This window comes from Moschus berezovskii, chromosome 3 (assembly GCF_049115385.1).
Source record: "Moschus berezovskii isolate FMDL1 chromosome 3, NW_MosBer_1.0, whole genome shotgun sequence".
Taxonomy (NCBI): Eukaryota; Metazoa; Chordata; class Mammalia; order Artiodactyla; family Moschidae; genus Moschus; species Moschus berezovskii.
Genome location: NC_142462.1, coordinates 117,002,039 through 117,024,510, shown reverse-complemented (window position 1 = coordinate 117,024,510; position 22,472 = coordinate 117,002,039). Strand labels below are relative to the sequence as shown.

The following is a 22,472-nucleotide window of genomic DNA, read 5'->3' as shown; positions in this document are numbered from 1 at the left end:
ATGAAAAGGAAATCTCTTCCCTAACTTGAATAAAATGTACTAGCTGTCATTTTTTATTTCATGGTAGAAATTTTCCAATACTATATATGATAAATGACTTCCATATATCATTTCTTGGCACACTTTAAACTGACAATTATTTCTTAAAGCTCTTACAGAAAGTTTCAGTTTTCTAGTGATGCCATAGCAAAGTACTACCCTGGTGATCAGAGGCAAGTGTGTTGCTTGGACATAGAGAACACCTTCTAGAAAAGCCACATGTCCAAAGCTGTGAAACATTATCAACCTACCAAATACATGGTAATAAAAACAGCAAATTGTGGAGGCAAAATGTGGAGACAGAAAATATGTTCCAAACAAAGGAACAAGATAAAGTTCCATAACTAAGTGAAGTGGAAATAAGCAATCTACCCAAGAAATAATTCAAGGTGATGATTGTAAGATGTTCAAAGAATTTAGGGAATGATTGGATGTTTAAAGTTCTTAACAAAGAGTTTAAGAAAAGGTATAAAAATACCAATTAGAAGACAAAAAAAGAACTGAGATATAAATACTTTAGAAACAACCAAGATTAGGTGATACAGAGTAATGGATCAGCAAGCTGAAAGACAGATTAGTGGAAACTGCTGAAGCTGTACAGAGAAGAGAGGAACAAAAATAAATGGGAACAGAATAAGAGGCCACTGGGACAACATTAAGAGTACTAACATTTGCATTATAGAGGGTCCCAGAAGGAGACAGGAGAAGGGTGAAGAAAAAGTATTTGCCAGTATAATAGCTGAAAACTTTACGAACCTGGGTAAGGAAATACAGATTCCAGTCCAGGAAGCACAGAGAGTGCCAAGGAGAATTAACCCAGAGTGGGCTACAGTGAGACTGGTGAAACTGTAAGATGCTGACGAGAAAGTGAAGATGGCACAAGCAGGTGGAAAGGTATACTGTATCGTGGACTGGAAGAAATAATATTGATAAAATGTCCATACTAGTTAGACAACCCACAGAGTCAGTGTAATAACTATCAAAATACCAATGGAATTTTTCATGGAACTAGAAGAAATAACCCTAAAATTAGTATGGAAATACAAAAGATTCCAATAACTAAGACAATCTTAAGAAAGAAGAACAAAGCTCCTGATTTCAAACTCTACTACAAAGCTACAGTAATGAAAACAGCATAGCCATGGCACAAAAAGAGACACATACATCCATGGAAGAGAACTGGAAGTTCAGAAATAAACCCACAGTTATACGGGCCATTAATTATGTCAAAGAAGGCAAGATTACACATGGGGAAAAGACAGTTTCATCTATAAGTGGTGTTGGGAAAGCTGGAAAGCTACATGCAAAAGAATCAAATCTGACTATTCTTTAGAACCATATAGAAAAATAGATTAAAAATGACTTAAATAATTAAATGGGAGACCTAAAAATACAAAGCTCCTAGAAGAGAGTAGAGGCAGAATACACTCTGGCATAAATCATAGCAATAGTTTTCTTTAAGAACTGTCTCCTAATATAAAGGAAATATAAGCAAAAATAACGCGACCAAATTAAACTTAAAAGCTTTTGCACAGAAAAGGAAATCATGGACAAAACAAAAAAACCTATGGAGTGGAATAAAAAGTTTGTAAATAACATGACCAGTAAGAAACTAATATCCGAACCTCTATTCATGGGATTTTTCAAGAAAGAATACTGGAGTATTGGAGTCATTTGTCATTTCCTCCTTCAGGGGATCTCCTCAACATAGGGATTGAACCCACATCTCCTGTGTCTCTTGCACTGCAGGCAGATTCTTTACCTGCTGAGGCATCAGGGAAGTCCCATATATCAGCTCACTTAAGTCAATATGATAAAAATGAACAATCAAATGAAAAAAATGGTGAGAAGACCTGAACAGATATTTTAAAAATGAAAATATACAAATGGCTAATAGGCACATGAAAAAGGGCTCATTATCACACTGATTACTGGAGAAATGCAAATAAAAATCATAAAGTGATATCACTTTACATCTGTTGACATGACATTATCAGAGACAAGAAATAATAAATGTTGATGAGGATCTAGAGAAAAGGGAACATGTGTTCACTGTGGTTGGAATGTAAATTGTTACAGCCCCTATGGAAACTATACAAAAATTTCTCAAAAAGTTGAAAAGAGAACTATCATATCGACCAGCAATTCTACCCTGGGTATTCACCCCACCAAAAAAACCCCACTAATTAGAAAAGATACATCCACCTCTATATTCACTGAAGCATTATTTACAATAGGCACGATACTTAAGCAACCTAGTTTCCATCAATAGATGAATGCATAAGGAGGATGTTGTAGCAGTGATTGTGTATTTACATGTATGAATGAGGGAATATTACTTAGCCATGTAAAAGAATAAAATCTTCTGATGTCAGCATCATGGATGGACCCAGTGTTATTAAGCTTAGTGAAGAAAGTCAGACAGAGAAGGACAAAGAGTCATGATTTTAATTATATGTGGAATCAAAAATGAACAAACACATAACAAAACAGAAATAGAGATACAGGGAACAAACAGGAGGTTGTTAGAGGGGGAAAGGGGGAAAAGCAGAAAAGAAATAGGTGAAGGAAATTAGGAAGTGCAGACTTCCAATTACAAAACAAGTGAGCTGGAGTATGAAACGAACAGTGTGGGATTTATAGTTAATAGCTACATAATATAGTTTTATAGTGATAAATTTTAACTGGACTTATCATGGTAATCAATTTAAGATGCATAGAAATATCAATGTTGTGTAGCAGGAACTAACATAGTGTTATTGGTCAATTATATAAAAAAGCAAACAGACTCAACCAGGGATGTGACGGTCAACAGAATAAATATTATCAACATTGTTATATATGAAAGTTTTAAAGGGAGAAAATGCTAGGAGTTTCCATCACTAGAAAAAAACTCTCTATATAATTTTGTGTCTATATGAAATGTTAAATGTTTACTAAACTTGTGATAAAATTACATGTGTGAAAGTCAAATCATTATGTTCTATACCTTAAATTTAAACACTGCTATATGTCAATTGTATCACAATAAAACTGGAGAAAATAAAGTTAAAAAATACAATGCAACAAAAGCAAAATTTGAGGAAATTATTTCAGAGTATTTCCCAGCACAATAAAAGTTATTTTTCATGAATAGAAAAAGCTCTCCAAATCACAGGCAGGGTAAGTGGAACTAAAGTGTCATTTGGACATATTATAGTCACACTTTGAAAAACCAAAAATAAAATATTCTAAAAAATGAGAAAAAATATTTATACCCATTATCAATAGTAAGCATTTATTTTGGATGGAAAAAATGTTTGTTTTATTTAGTGTTTTTTACCAGGCAATAAACACTTAATTTTGTTTCGTTTTATTTTTTGCCTGCTCTGGATCCTTGAAATTTGGCCTGTCTAATAATTCTCAGTTGGATTTATTTCCCAGCAAATATATGGCTTCCCGGGTGGAGACGGTAGTAAAGAGCCTGCCTGCCAATGCAGGAAACTTAAGAGACCCAGGTTCGATCCCTAGGTCAGGAAGATCCCATGGAGGATAGCACAGCAACCCACTCCAGTATTCTTGTCAAGAGAATCCCATGGACAGAGGAGTCTGGTGGGCTATGATCCATGGGGTTGCAAAGAGTCGGACACGGCTGAAGTGACTTAGCATGCACATACACATAGGTAAATTGAGACTAGTTTCTTTTAAGTAAACATCAATTCACCTTTTCTTTGTTTCCAGATATAGATTTAACTACTAATATCGTGTAAGTTAATAATAAGTGATGTAAGAGTATCCTTCAGTCTACCATGATTCTGCACTTTTCAGTAGAAGAGTTATTTGTGGGATGCTCTTGGGATTACTGTTTTAAACATTCAATGTTAAGCCTTGCTTCAGGGTGAACCACAGAGATACACAGCTATCCACTCTTCTTTCCTCCAAAACACAAAATGACAACCCTAAATTGAAAGTCAAAAGTTCTTCATCATAAAAAATTTATATGATGCATTTAATTAAATTTGAAAACTGTTGCAATATGTAGAGATATGGAATGGAAGAAAATATTTATAATTGATATGACTATAAGGGTTTCATATCCAAAATGGAAAAATAACTCATACAATTCAATATGAATTTTTTAAAAAAGCAATGAAGAAATGGGAAGAAGACCTAAATACACATTTCTCTAAAGAACACATGCAGATGGCCAACAGACATACAAATAACATGCTCAGTATTGCTAATTACTGGAGAAATGCAAATCAAACCACAGTGAGGAAACACCTCACACCAGATGGAAGGGCTATCACTGAAAATCCTACACATAACAAATGCTCGAGAGGGTATGGAGAAAAGGGAACGCTGCTGCAGTGTTGGTGAGAAGGTAAGTTGGTACGGCCAGTGTGGAAAACAGTACGGAAGTTCCTCAGAAAACTAACAGTAGAAGTGTCAGCTGATCCAGCAATTCTACTCCTGGGGATGTATCTGGACAAAACAATAATTTAGAAAAAAATAGATGCACCCCTATTTTCACAATAGCACTACTCAAAATAGCCAGGACATGGAAACAGCCTAAATCCATCAACAGACAAATGGATAAAGAGGATGTGGCTCATACATACAATGGTATAGTATGCAGCAATAAATAGAATGAAGTAATGCCATTTGCAGCAACACGGACGGACTTGGAGATTATCAACTAAGTGAAGTAAGTCAGAAAGAGAAAAACAAATACAACACAGTCTCCTTTTATGTGGAATCTACAATGGGGCACAAATGAAACAAACCACAAAGCAGAAACAGACTCTCAGATACAGAGGAAAGGTTCACGGTTGCCAAGGGGAAGGAGGAGGGGGCAGGGTGAAGTGGGACTGGGGGTTAGCAGTTGAAAACTGTTATATATAGAATGGATGGACAACAAGGTCCTACTGTATAGCGCAGGGAACTATATTCAATACTGCATGATAAACCACAACGGAAAAGAATAGAAAAAAGAATGTACATATGTATACATACGTGTAACGGAATCACTTTGCTGTACAGCAGAAACACATCGTAAATAAATTATACATCAATTAAAATTGATAATAGAAAAAGTAGTGATCAAAAGACAAAAAATTCTTGCTCTGTGAAAGACACTGGTAAGAATATAAAAACTCAAGCTGTAGAATGGAGGAAAATCTTTGTGCATAGAGGAACAATAATTTGATGGCGAAATATTCAAAGAACTCTTAAAACAAAATAGTAAGAAAGCAAGCAACTCTATTTAAAAATGAGCCAAAAACCCTAACAGGCATCTATTCAAAGACAGACAGACAGATGGTAAATAACAGATGAAAAGACACTCCATATCTGTGTCATCAGGAAAGTACAAATTGAAGCAATGAAATATCATTATACACTTAGTAGAATGGCTAAAATCCAGAAAATTGACAGCACCAAATAATGACTAGTGTGCGAATCAACAGGAACTTTCACATATTGCTGAAGAAAATTCATTTTCATTCAAGAAAATCATATAGTCACTTTGAAATTTTCACATTTTCTCAAAAAACTAAGCATCCTGTTAACAACAGAATCTACCAATTGCACTGCCTGGTATTTATCCAAAGGATTTGAAATTTATGTCAACACAAAAACCTGCACAGAGATGTTTAAAGTAACTTTATTCATAGTTGCTTAAATCTGGAAGCAATCAAGATGTTGTTTGGTAGATAAATGGATAAATAAACTATGGTGCATTCAGACAGTGGAAATATATTCTGCATGAAAACGAAATGAACTATCAAGCAAAAATAAAGACAGAGGAAACAGATGCATACAGCTGAGTGAAGGGAACCAATGTGAAAAAAAATTACATATTTTTCCTACCATAGGGATATTTGGGATATTTGGGAAAGCCAAACTATGGAGGGAATTGGGCTTCTCTGATGTCTCAGACGGTAAAGAATCTGCTTGCAATGCAGGAGACCCAGGTTTGATACTTGGAATGGGAAGATCCCCTAGAGAAGGGAATGGCTACCTACTCTAGCGTTCTTGCCTGGAGAATTCCATGCACAGAGGAACCTGGTGGACTACAGTCCATGGGGTCACAAAGAGTAGAACATGATTGAGTGACTACCTTTCTTCTTTTTTTCTGGAAGGAATTAAGAGATGAGTAGTTGCCAGAGATTTGCAATAAGGGAGGAAGGAAGAGGTAATCATTTAGGGCAGTGAAAATACTGTGTAAAGGTGGATGTACATACTTAACACTTCAGTTAAGTCGCTCAGTCGTGTCCGACTCTGCGACCACATGAATCACAGCATGCCAGATCTCCATGCAAATACACAGAATATACAACACCATGAATGAGTCCAAATGTACATTATGGGCTTTGGGTGTTGATGATGTGCTAATATAGGTGTGTGAATAACAAATGTGTTATTTGAAGGGGGATATTGGTAACGGGGGAGGTTATACATGTTTGGAAGCAGAGTGCTATACAGGGTGTCTACCACTTCCACTCCATTTTGCAGTGACTCTGAAACTGCTCTAAAAAGTAAAGTTTATTACATAGCAATGGGGAAAAGATGTAAAGAGACATCTCACCAAGGAAGATATACAGACAGCAAGGAAACAACTGCTAAAAAACTCAACATTACATGTCATCAAGGGATTTCATTTGAAATCAAGAAGGAGATACCAGTGCAGATTTATAAGAACTGTGAAGCTGTAGAAAGCTTGGTGCTTGTCATCTTTCTCAGAGATCCCAACCAGGAGTCCACACTGACATTTCCATTGGTGCTCTGAGTCAGGCAAGATAACTAACAAATCCTCAAACCATTCCCTGAAAACTCAAAAATAGTCTGCATGATCCATTCTACTTTTTCTTCTTTGAGGGAGTGTTGGGAGTTGGAAATGGTCTCCTGATATTGACACACTGCTAGGGAAGAGCAGTAGGTATAGAGGGTAAAATAGCATAAACTTGCCTGAATGCTTACTGGATTTCTTCTTGGCACTGTGCTTTTCTGGGGGTGCTGCCACCTATTACCTGACTTCCAGTGTTTCCACAAAGGAAATTAGGTCTATACGTTCTTGTCTCCATGGTGGAATGGAGGCTTAAGGATTCATATTCTTCCATCATGCTGATGTTAATGGTCTTCATTAAATCATGTCTCTTTCTGGGGAATTTTAAATTTTCTTGCACCAGCAATCACATCTCTTCAGGGGGAAAAATGCACTGTACCAAAACTGGACACTCCTTCACGTTGTCCTCTTTTTCTGCAATACTCTGTGGAAGGCAGCCTTCACTTGAGCATTCCTTACACTGTAGACAAGAGGGTTCAGCAATGGATTGAAAAGACTGTAAAACAAGAAAAGGATCTTCAGGTGTTCTTCTCGTTGACTGTTGTCAGGAACCATGTAAATGATCATGGCTAAGCCAAAGTAGAACCCGACCACACAGAGGTGCGAGGAGCAGGTGGAGAAGGCTTTCTTGCGCCCCTCCTTTGACTGGATCTTCAGGATGGCCCAGAGTATGTACATGTAGGAGACCAGCATCAGGGCAAGGGGCCCAACTAAGATAAGAATGCCATCAGCAAAGAGGAACATTTCATTGATCCAGACGTCACCACAGGCCAATTTGAGGACAGAACGAATTTCACAGAGGAAGTGGTTCACCTTCTGGGGCCCACAGAAGGGTAATCTTAACAAGAGAATTACTTGGATGAGGGCCAGGGAAAATCCACACGCCCAGCAAGTGACGGCCAGGATGGAGCACACTCTCCAGTTCATGATGACCGTGTACTGGAGGGGATGGCAGATCGCCACATACCTGTCGTAGGACATCACCAACAAAATCAGACACTCTACAGAACCAAAACTCAATGTGAGAAGCATCTGCAAATTGCATGGGACAAAGGAGATGGTTTTCTTGTGTTTTGCTAGATTGGCCAGCAGATTGGGCAAATTGCTGGAAGCATAGAATATGTCAATGAGGGCCAACTGGGAAAGGAAGAAGTACATGGGGGAGTGCAGCCTGGGGTCAAAGCAAATGAGTCCCAAGATCATGCCATTTGCCAGTACGTTGAATGTATATAACAGGGAGAAGATACCAAAGAGGAGCAACTCCATATCTTCACTGAGCTGGAATCCCACCAGGATGAATTCTGTGATCTGTGATTGGTTGCCTTCCATTGCCAGTGACAGTCTGTAAAGGACTGAATTGTGATGGGTAGGTCAGGGCAGGATAGCAAAGAAGATAGGAATTATTTATGTGAAGCGAATTCAGAAGAAGCTCATATTGTCCCTACTGAGTTTTTTTCCTCCAACGTTTCCTTGCCTTTTTTATCTATTTATTTATTTTTTACTATTTAATGTGAAGTAATTCAAATTTTTAGACAAGTATCAGGGATTATAAACAATACTCATACATACATTTCACCAATTCTTCATGTTTGCTTTATGATATCTTTTGTCTGTATATCTATAATATTAATTCTTTGTAGACCACATATGACTAAAATGCTACCATAATCACATATTGACAATTTATTCCCAAACTTTTGAACTTTTTCTCCATAGCATAGTCACTCGTCTGTTTTCAGTATGATTAGCAAAAATCTGGAGACATAACTTTAACATGAGTCACTATTCTAAGTACAGCATTTTCTCCCTCTTAGTCTAAGGTTCAAATCCAATATCACGTATCATACTCATTTTCTGCAATCTTAAGTAATTTAGTCTTTCTTGCCTTGACTGTCATACTTCCGAGCTCTTATTTTGTATAATGTTTCTCAACTGTGGTTTTCCATTGATTCTCAATATTTTGTTGAAATGAAAATTTTTGAAAGAAAAAACTGTCATTTTAATGCTTTCCGTTAATACACAGATAATGTTAATTTGCACATTGGTGATTTTCATGTGGATTACTAGGTCAGGATGCTCTCTCCAAGTTATTTCCATTATAAAGTTATTAATCCATAATTCTGAAGTTCCTTCTTCCTTCAGCCTTAACAAATTTTGACTTCAAGTTTTCTTAAGTCTCATAGAAAAACATGAAATTGGATAAGATGCTAAGAAATAATACCTAAATGAAACACACAGATAAAAGTAGTCATTGCTAATAATTTGTATATACCATTTTCCATTATTAGCTATACATAAATTTTACATGTGTAATTAAAATTATATGAGCAGTATTCCTTATCTATTTCTTTCACTGATAATAACATTATGTCTGTTTTCCATGACAAATATTTCTCTGCAATATACTCTAAACAGTCATACACTATTTTGTTACATATTATTTAATTTAGTATATTACCTTCTGACTGGGTTGTATGCGAGGTAATGCTAGTGTCTAAATTTTATACATTTTTTGTGTAAACTTGTTTTCTTATACACAATTCTAGGACATGGAAGTTCTTGGTGAAATCTGTTCTTTCCTTTCTGCCTTCCCTTTCCTTCGTCTCTTCCTTCCTCCCTCCCTTCCTTTTGTCCTTCCATGCTTTCTTTCATTCTTCAGCTACATACCTATCCTTCTGTCTACCTATCTATTTTCAGATAGTCTAAATAAAATGTCTCCTTTCCAACTGTCATTACAATAATAGCAGCTCAGGAAAAATACGGTATGATATGCTATTCCCAATGGGGCCAGTCTAGTAACTGAGCTAGGGAGTTTTAAACTATTTCTCCAACACTAGTCAGTGAAATCGGCACTCATCCTATCCTATTTTGTAGTAGGATGATTGCTTTGATCAAAAACGATAATCCTGAGTCTAATAATTATCCATATTGGGTGACAGCATAGAAAAGTTTCGGTAAGAAATAACTATATTGCAAAACTCTTACCTATTTCAAAGCAAAAAGTTTACTGTAACTATTACCAGAGTTTTGTTTCCTAGTCTCTGAGGTTACTCTACGAATATATTCATCTGTTACGTACTGTAAGGTCGTTCTGTTCTTTCACTACGTAAGTACCTTGTCCAGAAGAAATGTCTACATGAAGACTACAACCAGAGTACTCCCAAACAATACAGTTAGGCTGACATGAAGGACTACCACTCAGTCACATTAGGAAGCCATGTTGAGAAAGCTGCTGAGGGATGGAAGGCCTTGAAGGATCATCTCTAAGAACTTGCCTTTACTTTGACTAACTCAAAAACTCTCCCAGGGCTGATGCAGCTATGCAGAAGGCACTTGTTAAAAGCCTTTAAAGGCAAAAATATCAGCTGCTGCCACTGAAAAAAAGTGAAGGGTTAGTGGCTAAGTCATGTTTGACTCTTTTGTGACCCCATGGACTGTAGCCCTTCAGGCTCCTCTGTCCATGGGATTCTCCAGGCAAGAGTACTGGAGTAGGTTGCCATTCCCTACTCCAGGGGATCTTCCTGATCCAGGGACCCAACTCGAGTCTCCTGCATTGCTGGCTACATGAGACAAGGAATAAAAATTGGAGTAAACTATAGACTAACTTCGGAGAAGGAAATGGCAACCCACTCCAGTGTTCTTGCCTGGAGAATCCCAGGGACCGGGGAGCCTGGTGGGCTTCTGTCTATGGGGTCACACAAAGTCGGACACGACTGAAGTGACTTAGCAGCAGCAGCAGCATAAACTTCAACTCTGAGTAGAAAAACAGGAAATAAGATGATTTGGAAATAGAAGTAATTTGAATAGCTCCAAGATATTGCTGGGAGACTAAAAGGCTGCACATTTGACCAGGACAGGGAAAATGCTTACAAGGAAACTAAAAACTGATGACTCATGTCTATCTAAGCTTCAGATTGTAGAAGCAGGAAATTGTCCAAGTTGTAAATGACCCGAATGAGGGATGAAGGCATGTCCCAAACACATAAAGAGAGTCATTTACAAAAATAGGTAAGGAGGCTGAAAATATATACAGAGCTGCTGGATATATATATATATATATATATATATATATATATATGTATGTATATTTGTGTATGTCAGTCAATATGCTTACTTGTTCATTGGATTACCAGAGCCTAAAATACCCTTATAAGATCTGATTCTTTATCAAGAAATCATGGAGTAGGGTGAAGAAAAATAAAAACTCAAAAACACAATATGGCAAAAGAACGGATAAAAAAAGCCAAATTAAAATCAAATAATGTTAATAAAACTCTTCTACTCAAAATGTGCTTAAAAAACAATTTTCAAACACACATCATTTTAGTGCTAAAGATATGCAAGTTAAACCCTATATTTACTTAAGATGAAATTGAATGTAAGAACAGACTTACAAATAATCTAATGTAAGCAGATCAAACCCAGGGAAGAGGATAAAACACTGAACATTAAAAGAGGGAAAGTAGTGCAGTGAAAGATTACATTTAATAATCTACCTAGATCTCAGCATATATAGACAAGGGATAAATTATTTGGGGGGAATGTTTTGTTATATTTATTCTACCCATTATTTCCTAGTTGCACTGAGTTATAACTGACATAACACTTCAAAAGTTTAAGGCCTACAGTATAATCATTTGACTTGCATACATCATGAAGTGATTACCGCAGTAAGTTTACTGAGCATCCATAACTTCATACAGATGCAGACTGAAAGAAAAAAATATTTTTCCTTGTGAGCACTTTTGGATTTTCTCTGTTAATTTTCAGATATGACATACAGCAGTATTAATTATATTCATATAATAAATTACATCCCTAGATTTATAACTGAAAATTTATACTTTTGGATCACCTTCATCTCATTTCTCTTTTCTCATTGCCACTTCTAGTCCTACAAATCTGATCTCCTTTCCTATGTGTTTAGTTTTTTGCTTGTTTTTAAGTTGAGGTATAGTTGACCTTCAACACTATGTTAGTTCTAGGTGCTCAACAGGTGGAAAAATCCTTTAAATCTTAGTTTATAGGCAAGAATGATAGATTGAGAAGCTAAATATAAACATGATAAAATTTCCAGAGAAAGATAAGGATGGTAAAGCATTAGTATTAGAAGAGATTTCATCAAAAATGTTCCAAATTGAAGGAATTTGGTCTCCAAACCGATAAAAGTATATTTTGAAATAGTACAATAAAGATAATGCATTCATAAGGACACTGAAGAACTTCTGATAACTGAAGATAAAATGAATATTTAGATAAAAAATTTGAGATTATGATAAATTAAATTATCAGTAAATATAAATTAACAATCACACATATTTGAATCAAGACAATGGTACTGGTGTTTTCAATAAATAATGCTGGATCACTTGGCTATCTATGTGGAGAAAAGCTAAAACATGACTTTTACCAGTATACTAAAAAAATTAGGTAGGTTTTAGACTGTAATGATTAAAAACAAGTTTTGTATAACATTCCCTTCCGTTCCGTTCAGTCGCTCAGTCGTGTCCGACTCTTTGCGACCCCGTGGATTGTAGCCTACCAGGCTTCTCCGTCCATGGGATTCTCCAGGCAAGAATACTGGAGTGGGTACCATTTCCTTCTCCAGGGGATCTTCCCGACCCAGGGATCGAACCCGGGTCTCCCACATTGGAGGCAGATGCTTTAACCTCTGAGCCACTAGGGAAGCCCAGTTTAACTTCAAAAGTTGGTTTTACTTATATTCGACATACAGGTCTTCTTTATATCACCTATCTTGTACCTGAAAGACTTTTATAAAACTCTATTTCAATAAAATACAATCTAAAGGGTATCATCTAATATTAGCTCTGCTACTTACCACTAACAATATCAGAAATATGTTCAAGTGCATTAGTATGTGTTGAGAATAATGAGGCAAATTTATGTAAATGAATTGGAGTTTCTGGTCTGTTTACTACATGAAAGGTGTTCAGCAGATTTTCAACAATAAGAAGGCATATGTAGGATGGGATGGAGAATACATATTGTGCATAAAGTCTACTTTCAGGGCACTCACCAAAGAAGATAGTCTTCATTCAAAGCCTTAAACTTCAGAAAAGTCTAATTTTTAATCACTACCATTGAGGTAAAACAAATAGATAACCAGACACTGGCTTCAAATATGAACCCTAAATTTAAGAAAGAGCAAATACAGCGTACAACAGATATTTATTGACTAACTTCTTAGAGTGACACATCTCTGTGTTATATGCCAGGGAGAATAGACCACAGGATTTACCATTTGATAGTTTATGAGCAGGATGAGTCAGCCAGCATGTAAAATTATTCTAAGGCCCTCATTCTATTACAGAGCATCTCTCTAAATTCAAATTTTAGTTACTAATGTTACAATTAATGTTAACATATATAGCAAATGTTATTAACATCAGCACAAACATTAAAAGCCTATATGGCTGCAGCTGGTTTAATTGCTAGCTCTTGTCTGCCCTCCTGTTCCGAGTTGTCTGTTTAGGGATTTAGTAACTACGTTACTAATGCAAAGAAGTAGAGAAAAACAATAGAATGGGAAAGACTAGAGATCTCTTCAAGAAAACTAGAGATACCAAGGGAACATTTCATGCAAAGATGGGCTCAATAAAGGACGGAAATGGTAGGGACCTAGAGGAAGGAGAAGATATTAAGAAAAGGTGGCAAGAATACACAGAAGAACTGTACAAAAAAGATCTTCATGACCAAGATAATCATGATGGTGTGATCACTCACCTAGAGACAGACATCCGGGAATGTGAAGTCAAGTGGGCCTTAGGAAGCATCACTACGAACAAAGCTAGTGGAGGTGATAGAATTCCAGTTGACCTATTTCAAATCCTAAAAGATGATGCTGTGAAAGTGCTGCACTCAATATGCCAGCAAATCTGGAAAACTCAGCAGTGGCCACAGGATTGGAAAAGGTCAGTTCTCATTCCACTCCCGAAGAAAGGCAATGCCAAAGAATGCTCAAACTACTGCACTGTTGCACTCATCTCACATGCTAGCAAAGTAATGCTCAAAATTCTCCAAGCCAGGCTTCAATAGTACATGAACCGTGAACTTCCAGAGTTCAAGCTAGATTTAGAAAAGGCAGAGGAACCAGAGATCAAATTGCCAATGTCCGCTGGATCATCAAAAAAGCAAGAGAGTTCCAGAAAAACATCCATTTCTGCTTTATTGACTATGCCAAAACTTCTGAGTGTGTGGATTACAACAAACTGTGGAAAATTTTGAAAGAGATGGGAACACAAGAACCACCTGGTCTGCCTCCTGAGAAATCTGTATGCAGGTCAAGAAGCACCAGTTAGAACTGGGCACGAAACAACAGACTGGTTCCAAAGTGGGAAAAGAGTGTGCCAAGGCTGTATATTGTCACCCTGCTTGTTTAACTTATATGCAATGTACATCATGCAAAATGCCAGGCTGGAGGAAGCACAAGCTGGAATCAAGATTTCTGGGAGAAATATCAGTAACCTCAGATACACAGATGACAACACCCTTATGGGAGAAAGTGAAAAGAACTAAAAAGTCTCTTGATGAAAGTGAAAGAGGAGAGTGGAAAAGTTGGCTTACAACTCAATATTAAAAAAACTAAGATCGTAGCATCCGGTTCCATCACTTCATGGCTAATAGATGGGGAAACAATGGAAACAGTGAGAGACTATGATTTTGGGCTCCAAAATCACTGCAGATGGTGAGAGCAGCCATGAAATTAAAAGACGCTTGCTCCTTGGTAGAAAAGTTATGACCAACCTAGACAGCATATTAAAAAGGAGAGACATTGCTTTACCAACAAAGGTCTGTTATAGTCAAAGCTTTGGTTTTTCCAGTATTCATGTATGGATGTGAGAGTTGGACTGTAAAGAAAGCTGAGTGCCAAAGAATTGATGCTTTTGAACTGTGGTGTTGGAGAAGACTCTTGAAAGTCCCTTGGACTGCAAGGAGATCCAACCAGTCCATCCTAAAGGAAATCAGTCCTGAATATTCATTGGAAGGACTGATGCTGAAGCTGAAACTCCAATGCTTTGGCCACCTGATGAGAAGAACCGACTCATTGGAAAAGACCCTGATGTTGAGGAAGACTGAAGGTGGGAGAAGGGGACGACAGGATGAGATGGTTGGATCCCATCACCAACACGATGGACATGAGTTTGAGTAGGCTCTGGGAGTTGGTGATGGACAGGGATGCCTGGCGTGCTGTAGTCCATGAGGTCACAATGAGTTGGACATGACTGAGCAACTGAACTGAACTAAGTTTAACGTAGAATTGGCCTTCTATACAATTCACAAGTTGACATATAAATGAAATCTCCAGCAGTTTTTCCTGTCACCAATAATACCCAGACAACACTGCCTGACTCTTTGACTTTCAGACTTGTGCTCTCAAACGCCTGTCTTTCTTCATCATATCTGCAGAAAGCTCCTCGTTATCTCATATTATCTTTAGATATACCTCTCAAAGAGTCTATCTTTCTAACCTTTATTCTATAATCCAGGCATACGAAATGCCAGGCTAGATGAATCACAAGCTGGAACCAAGGTTTCCAGGAGAAACATCAACAACCTCAGATATGCAGATGTGTGTTTGCTAAGCTGCATCAGTTATATCCATTTCTGTGACCCTATGCACTGTAGCCTGCCAGACTCTTCTGTCCATGGGATTCTCAGACAGGAATACTGGAGTGGGTTGCCACTTCCTCTCCAGGGGATCTTTCCGACCCAGGGGTCAAATCTGCATCTCTTAGGTCTCCTGCACTGGCAGGCAGATTCTTCACCACTAGTGCCACCATGCCACCCTAATGGCAGAAAATGAAGAGAAACTAAAGAGTTTCTTGATAAAGGTGAAAAAAGAAAGTAAAAAAGCTGGCTTAAGAATCAATATTCAAAAAACCAAGATCATGGCATCCTGTCCCATCACTTTATGGCAAATAGATGGGGAAAAAATGGAAACCATGGCAGATTTCATTTCTTAGGCTCTAAAATCACTATGGATGGTGACTGCAGCCATGAAATTAAAAGACACTTGTTCCTTGAAAGAAAAGCTATGACAAACACAGCTGCTTCTGCTGCTAAGTCACTTCAGTCATGTCCGACTCTGTGCAACCCCATAGACGGCAGCCCACCAGGCTCCCCTGTCCCTGGGATTCTCCAGGCAAGAACACTGGAGTGGGTCGCCATTTCCTTCTCCAATGCACGAAAGTGAAAAGTGAAAGTGAAGTCGCTCAGACGCGTCCGACTCTTAGCGAGACCATGGACTGAAGCCTGCCAGGCTCCTCCATCCATGGGATTTTCCAGGCAAAAGAGTACTGGAGTGGAGTGCCATTGCCTTCTCCGACAAACCCAGGCAGCATATTAAAAAGCAGACACATAACTTTGTTAACAAAGGTCTGTATAGTCAAAGCTATGGTTTTTCCAGCAGTCATGTATGAATGTGAGAGTTGGACCATAAAGAACGCTGAGCACCGAAGAACTGATGCTTTCAAACTGGTGCCGGAGAAGACTCTTGAGAGTTCCTTGGACAGCAAGGAGATCCAACCAGTTCATCCTAAAGGAAGTCAGTCCTGAATATTCACTGGAAGGACTGATGCTAAAGCTGAAACTCCAATACTTTGGCCACCTGATGTGAAGAGCCAACTTATTGGAAAAGACCCTAATACTGGGAAAGATGGAGGGCAGGAGGAGAAGAGGGCAACAGAGGATGAGATGGTTGGATAGGATTACCATGTCAATGGACATGAGTTTGAGAAAATTCTGGAAGTTAGTGAAGAACAGAAAAGCCTGGTGTGATGCAGTCCATAGGTTTGCAAAGCATCAGACATTACTGAGCAACTGAATGACAACAACATGTCTTACAGAAGGGCTTCCCTGGTGGCTAGATGGGAAAGAATCCACCTGGAATGTAGGACACCCAGGTTCGAGCCCTGAGTCAGGAAGATCCCCTGGAGAAGGGAATAGCTACCCACTCCAGTATTCTTGACTGGATAATTCCACAGACTGAGGAGCCTGGCAGGCTATGGTCCACGGTGTCACAAAGAGTTGGACATGACTGGGTGATAAGCACTCACCCACTAATGCCATAAAGGAAACTCAGTAAATATATTTTAAAATTCGAATTAATTTTAATATATACGTATAAATATTTATTTAGTAAGAAAATGATAAGGAACATTAATAAATATATTACATGATGAAAATTATGGGGCTGTATCTTTATATTCATTAGTCTTAAAACTTTTCCCATCCTACCTGGTGTCTACAGAGACCAATCACTGCTTTCCCTAACCTGTTGCATGCATGGCTGAGTTCCTTTGCTGTCCATCTGAAAGTAACACTACATTGTTAACCGGGTATACTCCAATATAAAATAAAATTTTTTTTAAAAGAAGTGAAATCCTTTGCTCTCACACCTCATACTCACTCGGTAGACTCTGACAGCTTATAAACTTAGGTCAGGGCCACTGAGAATCCCTCTCCAGTAGCTTCCTGTTAGCAAACCATCCATTCGCTGCTTTTAAACAGCAGAAGACAGATGAATATGAATAAAGCTCTGTTAGCCTCATGAATTGTAACTTGAATTCTAAGATTAAAATGCTGAAATATGTGTGAAAATAACCAAATTGCTGCAGTGTAGAGGAAGGTAGTAGGAATCCTATGCCTCACTGTAACATTACAACAGGGACAAGATTCTCTTTTATTTTTGCATTTGGTAAAATTCAAGAATGATGTATTTTCATTTATTGTACTGTTTTTAAAGATTGACTTAAATAAATGTAAAGAGAATAAAAGAGACAGTATTCACTGAAAAATTGCCATTGACAAACACGTCAAATAGAGAAGTTGCTTTTATAGTAGGGGCATTTTACATTTTTACCAGCTAGAACTTTTCCCCCAGATTTGATCAGTGACAATGGTAGTCATGTTATCCCACTCCAGGAGATGACAAAGGTCTATCCCCAGATGAGGACAATAATCCCTGGAGAGTAAACCTGGACAGCAAACCAAGACACACTAAATTGGTACGTGTACTGGATTCCTTGCTCTAAAATAAATAATAAAGGGATCTTTATCAAGTATCTAGAGAATTTCCCCCAGCCACTTATTAACACCTCCCTGCTGCTGCTGCTGCTGCTGCGTCACTTCAGTCGTGTCCGACTCTGTGCCACCCCATAGGCGGTAGCCCACCAGGTTCCCCGGTCCCTGGGATTCTCCAGGCAAGAACACTGGAGTGGGTTGCCATTTCCTTCTCCAATGCATGAAAGTGAAAAGTGAAAGTGAAGTTGCTCAGTCGTGTCTGACTCTTTGCTACCCCATGGACTGCAGCCCACCAGGTTCCTCCATCCATGGGATTTTCCAGGCAAGAGTACTGGAATAGGGTGTCATCGCCTTCTCCGAACACCTCCCTGCTGCTACTGCTAAGTCGCTTCAGTCCTGTCCGACTCTGTGCGACCCCACAGATGGAAGCCCACCAGGCTCCCCCGTCCCTGGGATTCTCCAGGCAAGAACACTGGAGTGGGTTGCCATTTCCTTCTCCACCCTACTGGGCAGCAAAGAAAATGACGTTAATGTTCCTCATTTCCCAGGCAGGAGGACATCTCCTGGGTGCAGGAGAAGAGGATGGTCCTCAGCTGAGGAAGAAACGAAAGTCAGTGAAGGACAAATTGGACAGTACCTCGGCTTCATCAGTTGTAGGGCGAGGCATCAGCTTTAGATGCTCTTTCAGTTTAATACCACGACTCAGGGACACTGAGTTTCACCAGACTCTTCCCATAAATGGGGCTGGGGCAGGAGGGTTCTGACTAGGAACAAGAAACCTATGTTTAGATAGAATGAGTATCAGATGTTACTCAGAGAAAGGGTCTTCACAAAGGTGGCTTTTTCTTCTTCCTAAACCTGATGATTTCTGCCAGCCTTCTGTGTTGCTCTTCTGTTAAAAAAAAAAAATTGACCAGTATAAAAATAACAGTTGGTTCCAAGAGGGGGTTTGGTACACTTCTGGTATTTTTCTCAAATTGGGCTTGAATGTAGAGGAAAACTCACAGAGATGGGGAATAGCTGGAGCTGAGTCACCTGCTCCCTGGAGCCAGTGCAGTGGATGATGAGTCCCAGACACCTTTTCCGTCCCGACAGAAGGACAGGATTCAGGAGTCTCTATATGTGAGGATTTTAGGGTCTGATCACTTAAAACAAGTCTGTTCCCCAGAGACATTCCTGTGAGGCCCAGGGAACAAATTATTAGGTGTCTTTTCACCATTCTCCATCTTTCCTACAAAGCAGTGCAAAACTTTTCCCTCCCCTCTTGGCCTCCAGCTTTATTATCCGTGTGTGTGTCTGTGTGTGTGTGTGTGTCTGTGTGCATGTACACACACGGTATAGGTTCCTGCTTATGCCTAGAAGAAAGAACTCAGAAAGACTGGCAAAGATGTCTTTACTCAAGAGGGTCTGGTATAAAAATTTTACATGTAAGTCATAATTTATTGATTAAGTCCCAGAGCACAATCCCCAAGGATATGAAAGTATCATGTACTTAATCTTGAAATTGCTCCTGTCTTCATATCCTACTTTTGAAAAATTTCATGATTTAATAAATGCATTCCCCATGGAGCTTGTTAGTGCAGCCCCTCAAAGGGCTGTATCCTTCTAATGGAATGAATGATCTCTGCCTGCTGAAAAGTGCTAATGTGTACTAATAACCAAATTTTTCATTGCAGAGGTTAATCATTACTTGGAAGCTCATGTAGACTGAATCCTATTGCCTAAATGCTTTCCTGATTTAAGTTACTTCTTCAGTATTTGTCTCATTTAAAAAAAAATTCCCTTAAAGGTATATCCTATATTTAGAGAGATCATTGTGATCTCCGTATTGTAAGCACTGAATTTAGACAATGGACGGCTTTGCCTGCACCCACAGATCCACAGGAAAACACCCAAACTTGATGTCTCAGGTAGCTTACAATCACGACTGTACAGGTCACTTTAGCCCGTGTTGTCATTCAGTAGCTCAGTCACGTCCGGATCTTTGTGACCCCACGGACTGCAGCACACCAGGCTTCCCTGTCCTTCACCATCTCCCAGAATTTGCTCAGACTCATGATTGAGTCAATGATGCCATCCAACCATCTCATCCTCTGTCATCTCCTTCTCCTCATGCCCTCAATCCTTCCTAGTATCAGGGTCTGAATTTCCAGGAAGTCGGCTCTTCACATTAGGTGGACAAAACATTTTGAGGTTCCCAGAAATCATACTATATTTCCCTAGCCGTCTCTCAAGTGATTTTTTAATTTTCTCTTTCTTTAAACCTTCCATAAACCCTTCCACACATTGTCTCAGCTATTGACATGGAAGCAATCAGATGGCAATTTGTACAGTACTGACACACTAATTGAGTTACTGAATTTGTCCATTTATCTCAATTTATCTGCTCTTCCTATGAAGTTAAAGAGTTTCCCCACTAACCATTGCCAGTCTGCAACTCATGCCCTGAATCCCACCTCTCTTGCCTACTGAAGAGTTTCTCTCCAGGAATTTCTGTCTCTAAAGTTTTCCCTATCTTGTCTACTCAGAAAGAATACTGGATTTATTTCAAATATACCAACGATGTATTTTCTAGATCCACTGATCAGTTCTCAGTTGTCATCTGACTCGTCCTGCCAGGCTTTTGACACTGTTGATTCCTCTCTCTCCTTGAAAGTTTTCTTCGCCCTACTAACATGACACTGTGCTCCTCAGTGGTCTTTCTATTTTCCTTATTGCTCCTTCTCAGTGTCCTTGCTCAGTCCTCATTTCCTTCCTCAGATCTAATAATGCTGGTGTTCTTCAGAGTTTATTCTTTGTATCTATTCATTTTGTATAGGACCTTGTGACCCCCAGGGATTTCAACACATTTCTTTTGCCGATAGCACATAAATTAATAGTGAAAGCCAATCCTCTTCCCAAAATGCAGTGGTCCAGAATAAATGCTTTCTGCACGTTACAGTGAATCAGCAGGTCCTTTGACTTCCTGTCTTGTAGAGGAATCCCAATGCCCTAAAGCCACTATCAGCTTTTCTCTCATGCATTATTCTCTCTTATATATATATATATATAAGATCTATATATATAGAATGATCATTCTAGTCTCAGATGGTGACAATAAAATTTAGTCATGATTACAAAAATTTTATTAGCATTTGAGTACCAGATCTGTGGTCTGCTCAGGATCAAATCTTAATGTTTTTTGATGCTTCAATCTTGGCTACCCCTTCCAGAGGCTGTAAGGATGCTGGTTCTCACCCTGGTTGCAGGGCTGTTTGCTTTCCAGGGTACCACAGAGCTGGAATGATGGTGATAACAGCAGGATAAGTTAAAATCCTGCAGACCTCACTGTTCTTAACAACATCAGTGGTTTTTCCTGGATGAACACTGAGATTTTTGCAAGCTTTCAACTCTGTGTTTTGAAAAAGATAATTTTGAAAAATTTTGTCAGTGTCCAGTGGGCTTTTCTGGAGTAGAGAATTTTTAGAAGTCTTTACTCATTTATTCCTACTGACCAGTACCTTTTTTTTTTTTAAACAAAATGTATATTTTCTGTCTATGCAGAGATAACATAACTGGTCTTCAAAATACATGAACTTAGATTAATTTCAAGAGCCTTTTATAGATTTTCATATGACCAACTCCTGCCTGTCTAGGAGCCTGAGAAGTAGGTTATGTGGTCTCATGACTTCTTCCATTTCAGGCCAAATTGCACAGCACTGTTCCACGGTCAGTGTTTATGACAAACTGAGGAAGATTAGCACACAGGAGATGCCTTTTTGCTTTTCTGAATCAGTCTCTCATTCCTATCTTGGCTTGTGGATTGAAGAATACACACACACACACACATACACACACTTTGTCCACAAAATGGTATTTATTTCCCTGTGATTTTAATTAATTTTCAGTAAAATTTGATTATGCGCTCCTTTGAGACGATCTCAGAGAAATGCAGGCATGGGCAACTTAATAAGGAATTTAGATATTATTATTGTGACTTAGAGCTAAACTGGAATTGTTTGTGTCTTATGCAAATGATGATCTAATTTTCTAGAAGACCTCATTTTGAAGACTTATAATTAAGAAAAAGAAGTCTGTTTTCAAACTTAAAAAAATTATAGTTCATGGTGGAGACTCTTCCAATATATTTGTAAACAATTTATTTGATAACTGACTTCCATATGGCATTGCTTGGCACTTCGTTGACTGACATTTATTTGATTATTTCTCATAACTCTAAATTAAAGTGTCAGTTTTCTTGGGGATATATATCAAACTACCACAGACTCCATGGCTTCAACAAATGAAATATACTTTCTTACTGTCCTAGTAGCTAGACATCCAGGATAAAGGATTTAATGCATTGGTTCCTTCTAAAGCCTCTCTTGGGCTTGTAGATGGCAGTCTTTTCATTGTGCCTTTACCTGGTTTTCCTTCTGTATGTGTCTGTGTCCTGATCACCTCTTCTACGAGGAGTTCAGTCAAATCATATTGTGCCTAATCTAATGACCTTATTTTAACTTACTGACCTTTTAAATGTGCAATCTTAAATACAGCCACATTCTGAGGTACTGATGGTTAAAGA

General features: G+C 38.4%; 1 protein-coding gene across 1 annotated transcript; it reads right to left on the bottom strand.

Annotated features, from left to right (window-relative positions):
• Positions 1-7,261: 7,261 nt before the first annotated feature.
• Positions 7,262-8,194, bottom strand: LOC129552162 (olfactory receptor 2A2-like). The gene has a single exon (XM_055420324.2). It carries the CDS (start codon positions 8,192-8,194, stop codon positions 7,262-7,264), a length of 933 nt encoding a protein of 310 aa, XP_055276299.2.
• Positions 8,195-22,472: the final 14,278 nt, after the last annotated feature.